This window comes from Mustela nigripes, chromosome 12 (genome assembly GCF_022355385.1).
Source record: "Mustela nigripes isolate SB6536 chromosome 12, MUSNIG.SB6536, whole genome shotgun sequence".
Classification (NCBI taxonomy): domain Eukaryota; kingdom Metazoa; phylum Chordata; class Mammalia; order Carnivora; family Mustelidae; genus Mustela; species Mustela nigripes.
In genome coordinates, this window is record NC_081568.1 from 30,861,625 (window position 1) to 30,880,036 (window position 18,412).

The 18,412-nt window shown below is 39.8% G+C and overlaps 1 protein-coding gene and 1 long non-coding RNA gene across 6 annotated transcripts in view; one reads left to right on the forward strand and one right to left on the reverse strand.

Moving 5' to 3' along the window:
- LOC132028267 (uncharacterized) overlaps positions 1 to 18,412 on the forward strand; it is a 55,635-nt gene that overhangs the window by 24,060 nt on the left and 13,163 nt on the right. The window lies entirely within an intron of this gene.
- DAB2 (DAB adaptor protein 2) overlaps positions 1 to 18,412 on the reverse strand; it is a 162,018-nt gene that overhangs the window by 8,122 nt on the left and 135,484 nt on the right. For 3 of the 5 annotated variants that reach the window (XM_059417039.1, XM_059417040.1, XM_059417038.1), the window contains exons 2-11: positions 13,216 to 13,401; positions 11,924 to 12,063; positions 11,103 to 11,201; positions 9,337 to 9,468; positions 8,931 to 9,011; positions 8,420 to 8,446; positions 8,120 to 8,173; positions 7,653 to 7,715; positions 2,337 to 2,990; positions 1,160 to 1,322 (exon numbers count right to left, since the gene is read on the reverse strand). In XM_059417039.1, the coding sequence (XP_059273022.1) occupies positions 1,160 to 1,322; positions 2,337 to 2,990; positions 7,653 to 7,715; positions 8,120 to 8,173; positions 8,420 to 8,446; positions 8,931 to 9,011; positions 9,337 to 9,468; positions 11,103 to 11,201; positions 11,924 to 12,063; positions 13,216 to 13,306 (1,504 nt within the window). In that variant the 5' untranslated portion in view covers positions 13,307 to 13,401. Of the gene's footprint in view, positions 1 to 1,159; positions 1,323 to 2,336; positions 2,991 to 7,652; positions 7,716 to 8,119; positions 8,174 to 8,419; positions 8,447 to 8,930; positions 9,012 to 9,336; positions 9,469 to 11,102; positions 11,202 to 11,923; positions 12,064 to 13,215; positions 13,402 to 18,254; positions 18,360 to 18,412 lie in introns of those variants that run through there. The other 2 variants (XM_059417041.1, XM_059417036.1) reach the window with 2 other exon arrangements.

Here is an 18,412-nt window from a genome sequence, read left to right on the forward strand (position 1 = left end):
GGATTCAACAGATTTAATGTGAAAAAAATGAAAATATTTTTCTTTGTAGGAAAGCAGCAGGGGAAACAAAAAAAGAGTCCTGATGAGTGACTCCACAGGAGGCAGAGAAAAAACCAAGAGCCCTGGTGAAATTTTACAAAATGGAGGAAGACAGTTCCTCTTCATCCTTAGTCCCCCAACCCCCTCCCAAGACAGAGTCTGTTGGGAGCTTGTAGAGGTGCCAAGAAGCAGAAACATAAAGAGAATCCCCAGCAGGATAGCAAAGCCTGTTGTCGGGGTTTCTGAAGACTGTACCATGGAGGCAGAAAGGAACTGGAGGCCGTGGGCAAACAATGACAGGGCTCGTCCTCAGCCAAGTGGCTTCCCCCAGTGTCCCGCCACAGAGTGGCTTAGTGGCTCACATGAGCGCCACACATTTGGGAATGAGTACTGGCACACAGCCAGGGCATCTGGTAAAATCCTATCTTTTCCCTTATCTCTGTGTTCTTTTCAGTGTCAGGTTTCTAGCATCTGTCTTCTAATTCTATTAAGACACTCCGATAGCCAAAATATTGGCAAGGAGCAGCTGAGGCTTAAGTATTCAGAGACCGATCAGTATATATGCCTGTCTCATACCCATCATATGCCCAGCAGAGCGGGCTAAGAACCCAAGGCTTGCAGTGTATGACTTACACTTGCTTTGGACTTAACTTACATCCCTCTCGGGCGTAAGACACGATACCCCATCCAGGATGCATATCAGTTCACTGGGAGATAGGGCTTTGATCTAGTAATGGGAAATTGTGTAGCAGACACGCATGTCACCAGTTTTTCCAATATGGACGATAGACAAGACTCTCTCAGCTCTATCTCCTTTCTCCAACGAAGCTGGTCTGAACATCAGAATCCCTTAGAGTTGTCTTCCGTAAGCCACTGCCAGTTGGCTCGGGTGAGTGCAGTATTGAAAATGGTTTTCTCTCCATGTGCCAACTTCAGGAGCCAAATTTCAGTTGCAAGTCAAGGGAACCAAATGAGGGTGGGGTCTACGGAAGTAAAAGTGGGATGATCAGATCTTCTGTCCCTGGAACCTCTATGGCTATGAAGTGCCTTCCTCCTGCACATGATAATCTTATGAGTGAAAGCAACAGAGGCAAGTTTTACTCCATCTCTCAGCACCTACCTAGACCTGCAAGGGGTCCCGCCGGGGCAGAAGCATTTGTTTTGAAGAGATCCAGAGGGTTGGTCTGTAGGGTTGCAGACTGTCCTGTAGGTGAGGTCTGGCCTGGAGCTTCTGAGATAGGAGGGGTGAAGATGTCTGATGCAAGCAAGTCTTTTGCTGGAGACTGACAGGGCGGAGAGAGAGACACAAGAGTTATTCAGTAATTATGAAAAACAGCTTTATTCTGTCTCCTATTCTGTACCTCAGATTTGGGAACCACACACGGGAAAACTTATTCCTCTTACTGGTAAACTACTACAAAAAGCCAAAACTCCCCTCCCCCACCTCTCCCCCCCCCCCCCCCCAACTCCCCCTGAACGATAGATCCCTGCAATGGACAGAATATTTGGTCTTGGTAACTGAGGTAAAGAGGACTTTCAAGGTGAAACCTATTTTACTCATTTACACATTTGTATCTGTCTAGTCTCCTTATCCTCTAAAAGCTTGAAGCTGGGAAAGAAAGGAGAACTATAAATAAAGAAGTAACCTACATATTTTTGATTATTCTACTAGGTTTAAATCGGTTTATATAAAGGTGACACTATAGTCTAATTATGAGGCCAGCCTGCATATTCTAATGAGGTTTTTACAGATATATTCACAGAAACCACATTTTCAATTGCTTTTCAATGAAGTGGTACTAGTAAATATTTAAGTGTCCTTTAAAGCAATGGATCATTCAGTCAGCATTGAAAAGAAGAGGCAAACTCAAGAATTTTCCACCACCACCTTGGACATTAATGCAGCAGGAGGGGTGTGTGGGGCGTGTGTTAGTGTGGGGAAGGTACACAAGGCATCACAAAGAACCCTTGCCCTCCCCTTCCAGAATATGACGATCGAACTTACCAGAAATACAGAAGCATAGCAGCATTAAAAATGGAAAAACTTGTGTTTAGTTAATAACAAGTGACAAGACATGCAAACGGAAAGCAGGGTGTGAAAACACTGCCAAGTGAGAAGCTTAGCAAAGGCGGCAATCAGAGGAAGGTATTCCTGGAGAAAGATGTGCCTTATCCCACCTTCTATTTCACAGCCACACAGGCAACTACAAGAGCAGCAGGAAAGAGAGCTTGCGTCACACCACCCTTTGGTACCGAGCATGCATTCTGCCAATGGATATGTGGAGAAGACAATTCACCTTAGCAGTCCTTCTGCCTCTTCCTGGTTTGGTACTTTGTGGAGGTGGGATAATGGCTATGGAGTCATGTGGTGAGGACTGGACAGAGCTTTCCAAGTCCTGCTTTACGCCATTCAGTACAGACAGTCCTTTGGGAGGGCTTCCCACAAAAGGGTTCGGGGAGGATTTGATATGGAAGCCGTTCTGTTCTCTTTCAGATACCCCATTTTGAGTTCTCACTGTTGGCTGTGTTTGCGTACTTGAAAAGGGCCATGGGCCTGCCTGAGCTTCCTGTTTGCCAGTCCGGTTAGAGATTTGGTCAAACTGTTGACCAAAGTAATCAACATCCCCATTCAGGGGCCCGTTACTCAGGGGAGTAGACAAGTTACTCAAATTCTCTTTCTTCTGATCTGAAGATTTGAGAGAATCAAACGAAGAGGGTGCCGATTGGTCTGGCTGTGCAAAAGGATCGTCACGGAAAGGGTCAGGATTAGGGGTGGGAAAGAAGTTGAGATTGGCAGAAAAGGCATTTTCAGGCAGGAAAGATGCCTGAGGCTTTGGTCGAGGAAGAGAGCAGGAGGTAATGCCATTTGTTAAGAATGGATTTTCTCTTAAAGAATTCTGATTGGTGTCGATTTCAGAGTTTAGATCCACTAACAGGATATCTTTGCTTTCCTATCACATTTGGGAAGAAAAAAAAAAAGAGAGAAAAGAAAGTGTTAGTCCATGTTGTGACTTCACATGAGAAAGCTACAAACGACCATCAGGATCATCAAAATTCCCGTTAGAGTTTGATCTTGACAGACCGGTTAACCGTGACCTCCTCCCATCACCTCCCTGAGTGCATTTCTTTACTAGCAGTGGAATAGGTCCTCCCTGTCCCTCCCCGCCTTGTTGCCCCTTCATTTAGGTCTCCACGTTGTTGGCCTTTCGTTAAAATGAAGCTCTAGTCATGTGTCTGCTCACCCTTGCAGACTGCGTTCCCGACCCTCGTTGTTCCCATTCCTGTCTTTGCGAGTCTTAAAGGGAATCGACTGCCAGTCACTCTAAGCAATTATCTAAGCATATTGAGCTTGAATGTAAGAGAAGACCTCAGAGGCGTAACCCAGCCTCCCACCCGAGGCATAGTCCCATCTATTATACTGTCAGAGTCATGTAACAGCAACTCTCTAAATGGGCAAATTCTCTGGCCAATATTTTATAGTGCTGGTTGTGACAAAGTCTAAGGTCAAATATATTTCCCTATAATTGGTCTTTCCTTTACGGGGAAAAACCAGATTTTTCCCACCATTCATATGATTTGTCACGTATGCCCCTTTAAATATTTAAGGATCTTTTTGAAGGTGCTAGTGAAGTTGGATCTCTCATTCCCATCATCCTAATCTCCTCTGGACACATCCTTTCGTCTGTCTTTCTAGAAAGAAGAAAGTGACACTCAAAATGCTGATATATTCTAACATATCACATTAACCTCTCATATTTGTGCATTTTTTTCATAATACAGCTTAGAGTCGCTGGTGTTGTGACAGTAATCTCAACTATTTGGTGGATAAATTCAATAAATCTTTAATTTATCTTTAATTTATGTACAATGTAATCTTTAATTCACGTATAAAGTAGAGATGTGGCTTTAGAGTTAATTTGAAAAACATACCAAATATTTAACTCTACAAGATCTCGTCCCTTCCTATCTTACTTTCATTCTCCATTGTTAGATAGGATATCCCTCTCAACCAAAAATCAGCAAATTTGAAAAATCTGACATGTCTTTATTCAGGTCAGTGACATAACAAGTTTGGGCTCACCCTGGGTTAGGGCTGTCAAACTGACATAGCTTTCTTCTGACTGACTTTGATCCATTAACTTCTCATCTATGCTAGCCATGGAAGCACATAGTCAAAGATGCCTACCTGAGATGGAAGTTAGAGGTCTAGCATTACCCCAAGCAGCTTACTAAATATTTTTGATCATTGGGACAAAGACAACCTCAAGAGAATATGAAATTCTCAAACTACTGAGTAAAAAGGGGGACCAAATAGGCCTCCTTGGCTTTAAAAGAGCAATTTTTTTTTGGAAGGTTTTAAGTCAGGCCTAATTGGTATTCTATCTTTGGTTTCCTTTACTGTTAGATATAAAAACACAATTCTTAAAAGCCAGTTTTTCTCTTTATAACCAGAAGAACTTGTCAGAAGAAAGAGTTTATAATTAAAAACAATTTTTTTTTAAATCAAAGAAATGGATTGGAAGATCTCTTAATGAAGGGCTCTTTAGCAATCAAAGGATAGGACAAAACGTATTACAAAAGCTTGTGATTTCAGTATTTATTCATTTATGATGAGCCACCTCTGGGTTAGAACAGTTGGGTGTTCACAGCTGGTAGAGTTCTCCTTTTCAAATACTTCAGAAGAAGTTCTTAGGACACCAAACAGGAGCCACAATGTTAGACTTCTGAATAGTCAGCCTATAAGTAAAATGTATAAGGCTCTCCTCAGGTTGGGTTTGTTGTTGATCCAGGATGAAGAGTCTAGTTCATAGACTACAATGGGATGACGTGAGACTCCTCATCTGCTCCCTAGGTCAGAACTTCATTAATTCTTGGTTGGATTGTCAAACACTGCATCTGCTTGGTCACCATCTGGGCTACCTGAGATAAGCACTGATAACATGAAGGGGAAATGCAGCCCTGGCTCGTAAGAAGCTCCAGGAAGAGGGGGAAGTGGGCAGCCACAGAGGGGTCTGCATGAAGGTGAGCTCTTATCTGCTGAGTTCCACAGCTGAGCTTTCTCCACGAAGCTGGTCTCTTGAAACCATTCCAGCCCGCTGAATCCCTGGACTTCCCTACTCAAAGCTCTCAGTGGCTTCCTGTGTCCTCTATATTAAAATAAGCCTCATTAGCCAGCCTTTCAAAATGACCTACAATAGGACCCAGTTTATTTTTAGCCTGACTGCTCTCTATGTTCCTACACACTTCAAAGACCCAACTCAAGTTCAGATTCTTTACAAAGCCTTTTCCTAGTGATCCTTCTACTTCAGCATCCCCTGTGCCCACCCATGGCCTCTCATGTCTGTATGACACTGTGCTTTGTGCCCTGATCCCATGCCTGTACCAGACTAAACCTCCTTCATACCTTATGTTCTTCTCATAGCAACTGTACTTTCAAATTATGATTTTAAAAGTCTGAGAACATGTCTTTTTGGTTTTTTTCTTTCTTTTTCTTTCGAGTGGCAGTATGGAAGAATATTGTTCAGTTATTTTCCAGTAAAAATTATGTTCTAAAGGATACCACTTAGTTTGTAACATGACTTTTATTTGAAACACATAAAACCATTCTGTATGAATGCTGGGGAAGGGCCAGATGGTTGAGGGAACCAGTAATAAAGTCCAGGTAATGTAGATTTCTTCCTCTCGTCACCTCTTCCACAGCCACTGTTCTAAGATTGTGAATATTTTTAAACATTCTGGTTTTATCAAGTAGAGATAAATCTGTTTTGTGACCTAAGAATATGGAGTCAATATGCAAAAACACGTGGGCAAAACCCAACCAGCACATAATCAGTGCCTTTAGCATTCTCTTACTTATCAGATACCATCTACTTTGATGGTATTTATTACTTTAATTTATTGTTAGTTTAAGACTCACTTTTATTTCTATAAACCCAACATTTTTAGAATGCATTAAGTCTAATATAACTAAGACTCAGGATTACTCATATTGTTTTCATTTCCTCCTTCAGAACTTTCTAGAAGTCTACAGAAGCAGATTAAATAGTCAGTGCTTCCTTGCCTATCCCAATGGAATTCTATTTCATAGCTTGAGTGCTTTGATCTCTTTCAATTTCCATGTTTGAATGTGAGTTACACTTGGAAAGTAGATCATTCAGATATCAATTCACTTTGCGGAGGAGGGTTAGTCTAGGAAGCACAAGGACCTCAGGGCTAGGACAAACATTTCAGGGTCATCCAATCTTGTCTCTCAAAAAGTGTATTCTTAGGATGGTAACACACAGTATGAAGAATAAAAGTCTTCACAGACAAATGAATCCGGACTCACTGCTGAAAAGGACATTAAGCTGGCTTCTTAATGTAGGCTTTTTAGGGCCTCTGAAATGCTGTTCTGCATTGTGAATCACATAGGGTTGGGGACAGAGAAGAGAGAATGCAGCCCCTGCCCCTTCCAATCCCACGGGCCTGAGCATTATGGGAAAGCTCATGGACTGCCATTCTCTGCACTACTCCAGCAAGTGAGACTTACCCTGTCCTTTACCTGCTGCCACTTTGATTACTACGACCATCTTAGACTTGCTTGATAATTCCCTGATATAAGAGACTCCTAGACAGTCCCCTCATTAATCTAGACTGATGCTCTTTTTGTCTCTTATTGCTTTTCTCATCTTTTATGGTCAAGTTCAGAAATTCATTTGCTCTGAGGTATTAAATGAACCTCTAAACTAGACAAATACCATGTAATTGACATCAACGAATAGGCTTTGTGATAAGTTTTAATGCTAGTCTCGCTCTTTGACGGTATACTCCATGATGTCATTGACTTTGTACCTGTCCCTCATTTCTGTGTCCTGCCCATGGCAGGTACTCAAGAAACTGTCAAAAAAAAATAATAATAGTTAAAAGAAGTCAGTCAAAAGTACATGGGTAGCTTAACGTGAGGCCCGTTTTGGAAGCTCTAAGACTTGTGCTTAAGCTCTGAGTTTGGACCTCTTTCTCAGGTGAATGAGTTTTTTTTCGGAATCACCATTTCCTTACCTATAAAGGAAGATACTGCTCTGTTTTTACAGAGCTGTTATGGGTCAATCAATATTTAGAAGACTTGATACACTATCAGGTCCTTCAAAGAATGACCCACTTTTTCAAACAAGGACAGTCCTTGTGGTTAAACATAACTGAGCATCTTATTTAAGTCTTACTTCACACCAAGCTTATGTTGTTAAGTCACAATAGAAAGAAGAGAAAAACACTGAAGAGGTTGGATGGTTTTACAATTAATCATCTAGCAAACACTTCCTTTGAGTGGAACTTATGCCAAGGATTATTATTCAGGTCCCTCTCTGATCCTAAGTAATACCTAGAAGGACTGCACTGCCTGTCCTATGGCTCAGATCTATCCTCCAACCAAATAATAATATAACTGAATTAGTGCTGATAGGTTCCCATGGTAACTTAAGATGCAAATTTGTTCTAGGACCCAGTTATACTTTATGTGGAAAAATCAGCGGGTACCTTCCAAATGTCAATGAGATGCTCAAGATTTCTGGCTAATTGCCAATTTGAGTTATAGATGTCATTTTCATCACATTGCAAATTTAAAAACAGGCACTTACTGTTGGACTATTTAGGTCAGGAGGTGTAGACATGTCCCCAAACAAATCCATCTGGTCAACACCCTTAAAAAAGTATTTGGATTAGATTCAGATGTGTCTACTAAAAAATATTACTTTGTATATTGTTGTAATTGTTTCCTAAACTATGGTTTAGGAAAACTGTTGTCACAATTTGATTTTTCATTTAACTAATACAGATTTACTATTAGGCTACTTAGGCCAGGAAGTGTAGACATGTTCCCAAACAAATCCATCTAGTCCACATTCTTAAAAAAATCTTGTGGATAAGATTCAGATGTTTTTACTAAAAAGATTGCTTTCTATCTTGACATTAATGTTATATTAATATTTAGGGCAACAGGTGTCATAATCAGACTTCCATATAGATTCAATGCAGATTGGATACATCTATAGGAAGTAAACTCATGTTCAGTTAAATAAGAATCATAAAAAAATCACATACATACCAATTTCAGTTTGTTAGCTTGATCATCAAGGGTCAATAGGGTCTCATTCCCATTCTGAAAAGATGGCAAATATTTGAGAGTTTAGTTGGTGAGTTTTCTTATAGAATGTAATTTCCTACTGTACTGGCTTGCTAAACAGTTATGATTTTGGCACTGATAATTCAACTCTACATCTTCTATGGCCAAAGGGATCATGAATACAGAGTCATAAGCTAGGAGGGAAGCATGCCTGGGCACGGGGCAAAAAGGACTTCTACATGTCATGTGTGCAATTCATAAGAAGTAAAGATGTAGTTTTACCTCTACTGCTTTGTTGGCTTCTTCCATCTTAAAAAAAAAAGAGAGAGAGAGAGAGAGAGAGACAAATTCAGAGATCTTAGTAGCTACGGTTAAAGGGAGTTAAATACCTACATATCTGTATAGCTCTATATATACCTATGGGTTCATGAGCACAAGGCAAGAGTCTTGCATATTATTTCTGCCCTACATTCCCCTGCCCTTTTCATATCAATACTGGATTTGAATACAGTTTCTGAGCTTAAACTTGTTCATCCTGTGTAGACTCTGGAACCAATGTGAAGTTTGTGGGGAGAGAAAACAAGAGTCAGGGACTGAAAATCAGAGATATCTAACTGCTACATGCATCCATTGCTCTACCAGGAAAAACACATGATATATTTCTAAACTTTCTATACTTGAAAGAGCCACAAAGAAGCCAACTCTCCAGATGGGCCATATGCTTACATGATGTTCAGACATGGTCCTGAATATAATCTTAAGTTTAATAGGGTCAATATTGGGTGGTACTTGCCTTTTTCTTTTCTTCTTCCTTTTTCTTTACATTATAGATAACTTGAAAGAGGTCTTTAAGATCAATGACTAATGGCTCAGCCTGAAGTAAGAAAAAGCATCTGTATGAGTACTTCAATATTACTATTTCTGTGTCTTTGTCCCCCGTCAGTTCTGACTAGTACTGTTCTCCTCCTTTCTCTTAAAGCTCTTTACCATCCCTCCCTGGTATATGGAGGATCCCTGCTCCCCTATCCCCACTGCCAGATACATAAAGGGCAGCAGATTAAATAAGTATTTAATAAAACAAGAAGGACGATGATAATTTTCCAAGTCCCTTCAGGATTTCGGGAAATAATTCATTATTGTTTTAAAATAAACATTGACCTAAGTCCCCTTCCAGGTATACCTCAAGGCTTGAAGCTTACCTGCTGTCCTGTTTTTATGGCAAAAAACTGATGCTGGCCTTCTCCTCCACACACATAGCCAAATGCCCGGTTGTCTGTCACATCACGGGCAATGAAAGAAATCTTATTTACTGGATGTTCATGCTCTATAACCTGAAAAAAAGACATGAAAAATGATTTACTGATAAAACTAGAATCTATATGGTGGCACAAAGCACCAGCTACCTAGGCATATATGAGAAAGCCAAAACATTTGAAGGAAGAAATTACTGCCTCTGGTTTAGAGCTACATTTATCCTTGCTAGTAAGGGCTCCAAAAGGAATAAAGAGTAGAAAACGGAAGTGGGGAAAACACTTTATAGGATATTGATACTTGCTTGTTTTCATCCCAAAGATGTGATACCACATAGCAAGAAAGGATTAAGAATCAGGAGACTGAGATTTCTAAAGCAAACATGGGATATTTCACTGCTAAACCGTCCAAGTGGGTTGACTTTCCCAACTAAAAGTCAAACTCATGTGAATAGCATAACTAAACTAGAACAGTGTGCACAGCGATCCTTCGACAATGGCTCTGAGTGGCCAGAAAGCCATCCTAAGTACTACCAGAAAAATTATCTGCAGAACATTCTGGAAGTTACCAAATGCCGGCATCCAGTATTTCCCATGTTCACATCATTATCAAGGAGTTACATGGGGCAAGGGGTTTATTGGTTTCGCAGCACCTTCTCCTCTATTCTCCCCCCCACCCCGCCCCCTTTCTTTTGAACCTTTCAAGCACATAGCAGGGCTTAACTCTTCAAGGGATATTTTTAGGTGTCTTGATTTTTGTTTCCAAATGCCGAATGCCACTGGAAAGTTATATTGGTTATCTTTGAAGATTTAGGGAACAAGAGAATGGTTGAAGGAAACTTGCCACCATTCTCTGATGGGCTGAGGAAAAGACTTGAGAGACAACAGAGACTGGAAACAGCAGTGTCTGAGGACCAGCAGGATGAGTGAGCAGGTGTCAGGGTTCCAGAGCTCTCTATGTGACCAGAGGATTTTACACGATAGATAATGGCCATCTCAAGGAAAGCATGGGTAATAATGGGAGGTCTTCCCACAGTACCTTGAGACAACAGAGTACTTGACAGCAATGAAAATGAGCTACAAACAACATTTTAAGTAAATGAATCTTATGATGTTGAGTAGAGAAAATAAAATCCCAGAGAACCTGAAGTATGATGATTGTCTTTTGATAAGGTTACAAAAATAAACAAAATAAGTAAGACTTGTTTTTCATTTTGTAACAGTAACCACAAAAAATGAGCAAGGTTATACCTGTAGGGCAAAGAGGAAGGGGAAAAAAGAGTAGACAGAAAAGCTATATGTGTCACAGGTAATATTCTAGCTTCAGGTTAGCCAGTAAGTTCGTACATAGTTAATATATTAAAATGAGATCCAGGCATAGATGTATGACAGCATTGGAAACCAGGGGTTAGGGTTAATGTAGTTCTGTGTACCTGGGGTCCAAAAAGATACTGAAGTGAAATTTATAGCACGTCTGTGTTTATAGACTGGAGGTTCACATCCATTTCAGAAAATGAATTTCAAAATAGAGTATCTTGGCTCCTCACCTCCTACCCTATCTGTTTCCTGCCTGTTACTTCTGGACAAGTAATATATACTAATGTATACTATTTTTATACAGACTTTTGAAAAGAAAAACAGGGAGCTGAGATTTACATCTAATTGTTTGTTAGACTCAGGTGGTCAGAAAGGTGTCAGTGAAAGTGAATTCTTACCCCAGTTTTCTCATCAATTATTTTTATCCCAGAAAGGGAGATGTTGACCCAGATCCTTTGTTTGTGTTGTCCCTGAGACCGGCCAGCTGCTGCCATTCCCTGATGAGATTGGGAAAACAAGAAAAATCCAGTTAAAACTACCGGATGATGCTTTTATTACTAAAACATTTAAAAGATGGCTTTATTTTCAGCTTGGTTTACCCTCTACAAAAGGATTAGGCACCTTTCATGATAGACGGCAGGATGAAATAGAAGACATCAAGCCAGGACATCCCGAATTAGCTAGGTGAACTTGGACAAGTCACTGTAATTGTGCTGGCCTCAGAATAGTGGTTGGTGAAGACAAGAAGATGGGATCATATCTTCAAATATGTTCCTTCTAGGTCTGGTCTTATTTAACAATATTTATTTATTTAGTCTCACACAGTGATAGCACTAGAATTTAAAAATTAAAAACAAAACAAAACAAAACAAAAAACCCAAAGGGCTAACATGGAAGAGCTACAGGTCCCAGAGAGAGACCTGAATTTCAGCTGAATACTTCCAGGATCTAAAAATTGATGTACCCAAAGGAAAAAGACATCTTCGCTCCTGCACCTACATGACTGAGTCTGGTCTCCAGAACAGCATTCACAACGTGCGAACAAACTCAAGACCGACTCCTCAGAAAATGAAGCATCGCTGGATCAATTATGTGATTAGAAATGTTTTTTTTTTCTTTCAAATAACTGAGTTATAGGTTTACACAATCTTCTAATATAATTCCCGTTGTTGGGTATTTGCTTGAGATAGAGACGAAGCATGCTTTCCCTCCTTCCTACCTTTAGTTTCATCATAGAATCTTGGCTCATTTTATCCCCTCTTGCATCGGGCACATCATCAATGCCAATTAGTTTGGCTTTGTATTTTACACCATCACCTTTGAATCTGGCCAAAAGATACTCATCTGTCTTTTCAGAGCCTGAGGGAAAAAAAAGAAATATAGGATAAAATTTATAAATGCCTTTAAATATCATCCCCAGGTATGACCAAATATGTTCCAGAATCTCCATTAGTAGCACACATATTGGTTACATTACGGTTGCTCAAATATGAAATATTCTATCTTTATTCTTACTTCCTCTGAGTGAAGTTGTATTCTGTAATACTGTATATGGTGTTCGGGTGGAGAGAAAGTGAACTCTTAAAAGTGCAAAATGGGGGCACCTGGGTTAAAGCCTCAGCCTTCTGCTCAGGTCAAGATCCCAGGAGTCCTGGGATGGAGCCCCGCATCGGGCTCTCTGCTTCCCCTCCTCTCTCTCCACTTACCTCTTTGCCCTTGTGATCTCTGTCAAATAAATAAATAAAATATTTTTTTAAAAAGTGCAAAATGGACTGATTATGGGAAATGTATGGGACTGTGTGAGGTAGATTTGGGGATATTCTTCATAATTTAAAAAATATTTTTAAGAGAAAGTAAGGAAGATAATGCTTTTTCTAATGAAAGAAAAATAAGCTACTGAACTATTTACTAACACTTTGAGTCGCCAATAAGGTAGAAGAAAATTATGAATAAATTTATTTGAAAGTCATTAAGATACATATCTCATCTTCAGAATTTCTTTTGCTTTTCTTAAAAAGATGCAGTCATTTCATTCCACAGCTAAAGTAGAAGCTAAAGTAAAAGGCAGGCAAGCCACGGCATTTTCTCAAACTATGAATGATTAAGGACTCTGGCACTTTCTAGTGGTACTTCAGGTCAAGAGAACAAGGTCTAATAAAATAGAAAAGATCTCGGTTTTTGAAAAACAGCTACTTCAGTAAAGTAAAGTGGTAAATAGATTACCGAAAGATAAATCTCTAATAAAGGAGAGTGGTGTTTATCAACCAAACAAGCTATGATGAACGCTTCCCAGCAGGCTCCAGTGGGTGAAATCAGAGATATGTCCTGTTTCGAGTGGGGCAAAGTAATCTCTGCCGAAGTCCAACTTTCCTGTTCAGGAGAACTTGAGAGTAGGCTGAGACTGAAGGGAGCCAAGGACCAGCTCTTACTTCGTTCACCTCAAACCTCACATTTCTTCAGAGGTAAGCAACATTCGCTCCCCTCAGTGGCCTCAGGAAGATATCTCCATACCTTTCTTTTTTTCCTTCTTTGATGGTGCTTTTGGTGCAGCCTGTTGGTCAGGCTGACCGTTAGTTGTGGTCGTCTCTACTTCGTTAGACATGGCGGGAAGGCAGACAGTGAACTCCAGCACCAGCGGACACGGAGTGACACCAGGAGATCCCGAAGTCTCAAATGAACATAACCCACTACAGACACCTGTGGGCAGGATTTAGAGGCATCATGAGATCATAACATGGCAAACCCAGGCAGTATGCTACTAGGCTGGCAACTCGTGATTTGAAAGTATATTTCCTCAGACCCATTTTGTTCTCTCTCCCGTATTAGACTGAACTCTGAAGAGGAGAGGGTAGGACTGTTTCCTTTGTAATTTTCAAAATGGAAATAGGGTGTTTACTAGGCTTTTCTTTAAGAATGGATGTCTGATAACATTTAATGATTACCCACCTAAATAGTTTGTATTAGAATTTTGGCATTAAAAAACTAGTATTAGACATAGGGATCAAAACATGTCACACATACAAAAATAAGATTTCAGAGCAAAATTTAAATATACTGGATGCGGAATCTGAGAAGACGGCAATTGGCATCTGAACTCAGACATTGTAAATTCTGCTTTAAAAACTCATTTAGTTGTAAAGGCAGGGTCAAGAATAAAGTTAAAAATTTTATTCCTGTTGATAAATATATATTTTTTACATGTTGTGATTCTGCATATGATTTCCCAGGCTATCTAAGCACTATCCTTTAAAGGACAACCATTTTTGACATTAACACTTACACATATCAAGGGAAGGGTGAATTTATGGGATGTCTGTTGTGCAATTCATTGAGTGGCCATACTTTTGTGCTATTATATAGCATTATTATCCTCAAGACAGTTGTGGCATGTGTTCTCATAAGACTCCCTTATGTATAATGGCAGGTAAAAGAGAAAAACGTAGAGTCATTGTAAGCACACAGATGTGAACTAATATTTCAAAAGGTTCTTTCACCTCCCAGGAGTCAAAGTTTTTACACAGTTTCTGAGAGAGCATTAACTTTCATGTAGAAGACAGGATAGCAGCCATTCATAGTTTTGTAAACCTGTTAAGACCACCCATGGACTGGTATATCCCACCCACCCCCAAATCTCTCATCATTCTGTTTCTAAAGCATCCATTTATTTGAACTTTTTATTTTTTTTAAGACTTTATTTATTTATTTGAGGGAAGGCAGGGGAGAGAGAGAGAGAGAGAGCAAGCACATGCACATATTGGGGGATAGAGGGAGAGGGAAAAGCAGACTCCCACCCAGCAGAGAGCCGGATGCGGGGCTCTATCCCAAGACCCTGAGATCATGACCTGAACTAAAGGCAGACATTTAACTAACTGAGCCACCCAATTAGGTGCCCTAATTTGAGCTTTTTAAATTCAAGGACCATGTCCATCACATGGAAATGTATGTTATTATCTAGATATGTAAAGGGTAAAAGTAAGTCTCACATTTTTTTGCTTCTCAGTCAGCTGAAATTGCACTTCCCTGGCTTCCTAAATGTCAACATATTTTCCTCAAGGTGCATACTCCGTCTCTCCCCCCATGAGTCTTTAAATGGTCTTTATAGTCTTAATAGTCTTGAAAAAACACACACATATATAGAAATCTATATATGATTAATGTTTTAATTGAATTATTTAATTTGGAGATTTAGTAGCTAATTGTGTTCAAAGATACCTGACTGGTAGGCAGCCGGGGAGCCAGTCTCCTTACAGGTGTAAGTCTTACGTAGCAGAGGACTCAAAGCCTTATTTAGTCAAGATTTAGTTGGGGGCCAGATACTAGTAGCCTATTATGTGTATTAACTCAAAAAATCCAGAGTGACCCCACGAGTATTATGATATAATATTATTTCACTGTTCCGAGAGAAAGCCAAGGCACAGGGATTTTAAATGATACAGCTGTTAAGTGGTAAAACCTGGGTCTATCTAACCCAGGCTGTCTGGCCCCAAGCCAGAGTTCCTCACATGTTACACTGGTGCTCTATTACATTCATATAGTGGCCCTTAAAAAGATATGTCCAAAACTACAATCCTCAAGCCTTTGAATGTAGCCTTATTTGGGAAAAAGGCTCTTGAGCTGGGATCATCTTGGATTTGGGGGGCCCTAAATCCTATAACAGGTATCCTTATAAAAGAAAGGCAAAGGGAGATTTGAGACAAAGAGCCCCACAAAGGAGAAGGTAATGTGAATAAGAGGTGAAGACTGGATAGGCATATCTATGAACCAGGATTGCAAATGTCCTCCAGAAACTGGGAGAGAAGCACAGAACAGGTTCTCCCTCAGAGCCTTCAGAAGGAATAAACCCTATTGATATCTTGATTTTGGACTTCTTACTTCAAGACTGAGAGAGAATAGGTTTCTGTGGTTTCAAGTTGATTAGTTTTTATGGCTGCCCTAGGATACTAACACAACACCTCTATTTTGTAGGACTTGATTGATTTCCGTGGTTCCCAAGATCTGTTTTCTGGTGACATGATAAATCTTCAAGTCGTATCCACACTTTTCCAATTTCAGTAAGCTAATAATTATTTTCTTAATTTAAGAGAATTTATTCCATTTCTAGAGGATATTTGCCTATGTTAACAACACCAGGAGGTGAGACCAAGCTCTGACCTAGGGAGATGCAAGGACATGTACCCTCTTGTGTCCTCATCTTTTCCCCATTGGGCCCTCTCCTTTATAAGTTGCTCATATCTCATCTCAGAAATAAGGAAAACACTTCCCTATAACTCTCTAATCATCATCTCATGATCCTTTCATGATTAAACATTTAAATTTGATAGTCTCCTACCCTTTACTTTTTCATATTCCCTTCCTCTCAAAGGACTTGTTCATCTCAACTCTACTCTCAGAAATTCAACGACACTGCTGATGAGTGTCCCAAACAAATCCAATTGTTTTACTGTTCAGCCTTTTGGAGGTATTTGACTGCATGCACTGGACACCTATCCCCTTCTGTGAGCCTTTTCCCTCCCTACATTTTGCTCCCATAACAACCTTGATGCTCCTGTCCATGGCTTATATTTTCTGTGTTGGAATGATCTGGAATCCTTTTTTATTTTTTAAATGATAAAGTTCTTCTAAATTTTAGAATAACATTGACAATTTCTTGCTTGGTCTTGTGGTGGCTCCCTTTGCATTTAGGACAAAAATTTAGATTTTTTTGTTTTGTTTTGTTTGTAAGATGCTTAAATATTCTGCCCCTTCCTATCTTCAACATCCTTTTCTTTCACTTTTGTATAGCAGCCCAAAGTTTCTCATTTCTTTCAGAGCATTTTTGTTTGATTCTTTACCTTTTCAAATATGCCCACATATTTGAAAGGTTCCCTACATGAGCTCATCCCAGTTATCTATTTGCCCCTGAAGAGAGTAGGTAAGACCTCTCCTTGAAGCCTATCCCTCCTCCCCTCTAGTTCAGCTTTAAAATAATCTGGGTAGAAGAGTTTACTGACATCTCTGGAGCCTACTGTTGTACTTTTCTGCAGGATGTTATTTCTGACAAGAAAATGTTTAGGCCATTAAATTTGGCACACTGTATTCTAAATTGAGAATATTTTAAAGGGATTTGAGAAGTGCCACAAAACATTTTGAGGGGTTTGGGAGTGGGAATGGTGTTGTGTAAGTCATTAAAGTGATACAAGACACAGCAACTTCACAGCTCAAGACCAGGTCTCAAATCTAGCGTTGGCCGACTGGACCAAGATGGAAGGGTTCTGAAGCGAATGGTGCTACCTTGGTTTTATAGAAAAAACTTCTCTTTTCAGACAACTAAGTACAACTTTTCACACCACTGGAATCATTCCCCTCCCCCCCACTGGAATCATTTTAAAAGGTATTTGGTATCCTTTAGTTATGTCCTTCCACTATTTAGGAATGAGCAGTTTTAGGGCAAGGAAGAAAAAAGTAATAGAAAGAAAATGTTTCTTTAGTATAAATTCTCTGAAGAAAAGGTATATGTATATCAGGTTGCAATAACCAAAGGTAGGTCCGTATTACAGGCCAGGCCATTTAAAATATATCCATGTTCCCTGAAATGATCAGAGTAGACTCTGCCCCAAGGCCCTAAGACTCAGATAAGCACCTTTATAAAGAAATGTTGAAAAGGTTTTTTGAATGATTTCACTAAAAGCATCCTTCCAGTATCCCATATACTAGACTGATAAACATTTACCTTTCTCCCAAGGTTAAAAGAGCAAATGCCCCAGCACAGACTTTCCAAAGGTCCAAGCTACCATCTGACATACAAAAGATGTGGGAAGTCCTGCTTCTAGACTCAGGTCCCTCTATAGAGAATAATCAACTTAAACATGTAAAAACTCAAATGCATAATTCTTTGAACAATGTTACAGAATTGTCCATTGTTCTCATAAAACTTTCAGCAGGTTTTATAATGAATTGTTTTTGGAAACGGTTTCAGCCTGGAAAAGGGATCTGGGGGCCAAAAGGTTCCCTATTATTTTCTTTGATTACTTTCCCAAATTAGGGGCATTGTTTTTAAAAAATTATCTAGATTGCATTAATCTTTGTGTTCTGTTTCAAGGCTCCAGTGAGGTAAAAGATTTTCATAAAGGGGAATAAGTGGGCGTAGGACATCCAGAAAGCCTACAGCCTTCTTATTCCTTGGGTTTAGTTACAGAAAAACTCTTCTGACCAAGAAGCACAAAATTAATCAGGAAACACATGCAATGAGGTGTTATCTGAAAGTAGGGATTACAAATTCAAGTTCAAAAACATACAGAAAGGGTCACATAAACAGCTCCCCATCTAAACCTAGCTGGTTCTTGTTCCTGGGGGTGGGCTGTTTCCTTTGATAGAAAAGGAGAGAAATAAGAAGGCACAGCTGGAAAGAGAGGAGGATCTAAAGCTATTGTAGATTCTTGACTCCTTCTTAAGGCAACTTCTTAAGACTCCATCTTAGGACAGCAGGTTGTGAAAGAAACTTTGCTAGGTCAAGAAAACTACCTCCCACTTGAGCAAAGATACATAACTTGGATTCTGGACTGAACACATACCTCCCTGAAAGAATGCGGGAACTTCCCCTTTCCACGGCACAAGAATCAGATGACTAGAAGGGATTCTGGAGCTTGCAACATCTTTTTTCAGTTTCTGAGAAGGTTCTGAGAAATGTATACCAGAAGACAGCTTGAGTCATCTTATGACAAGTATATCC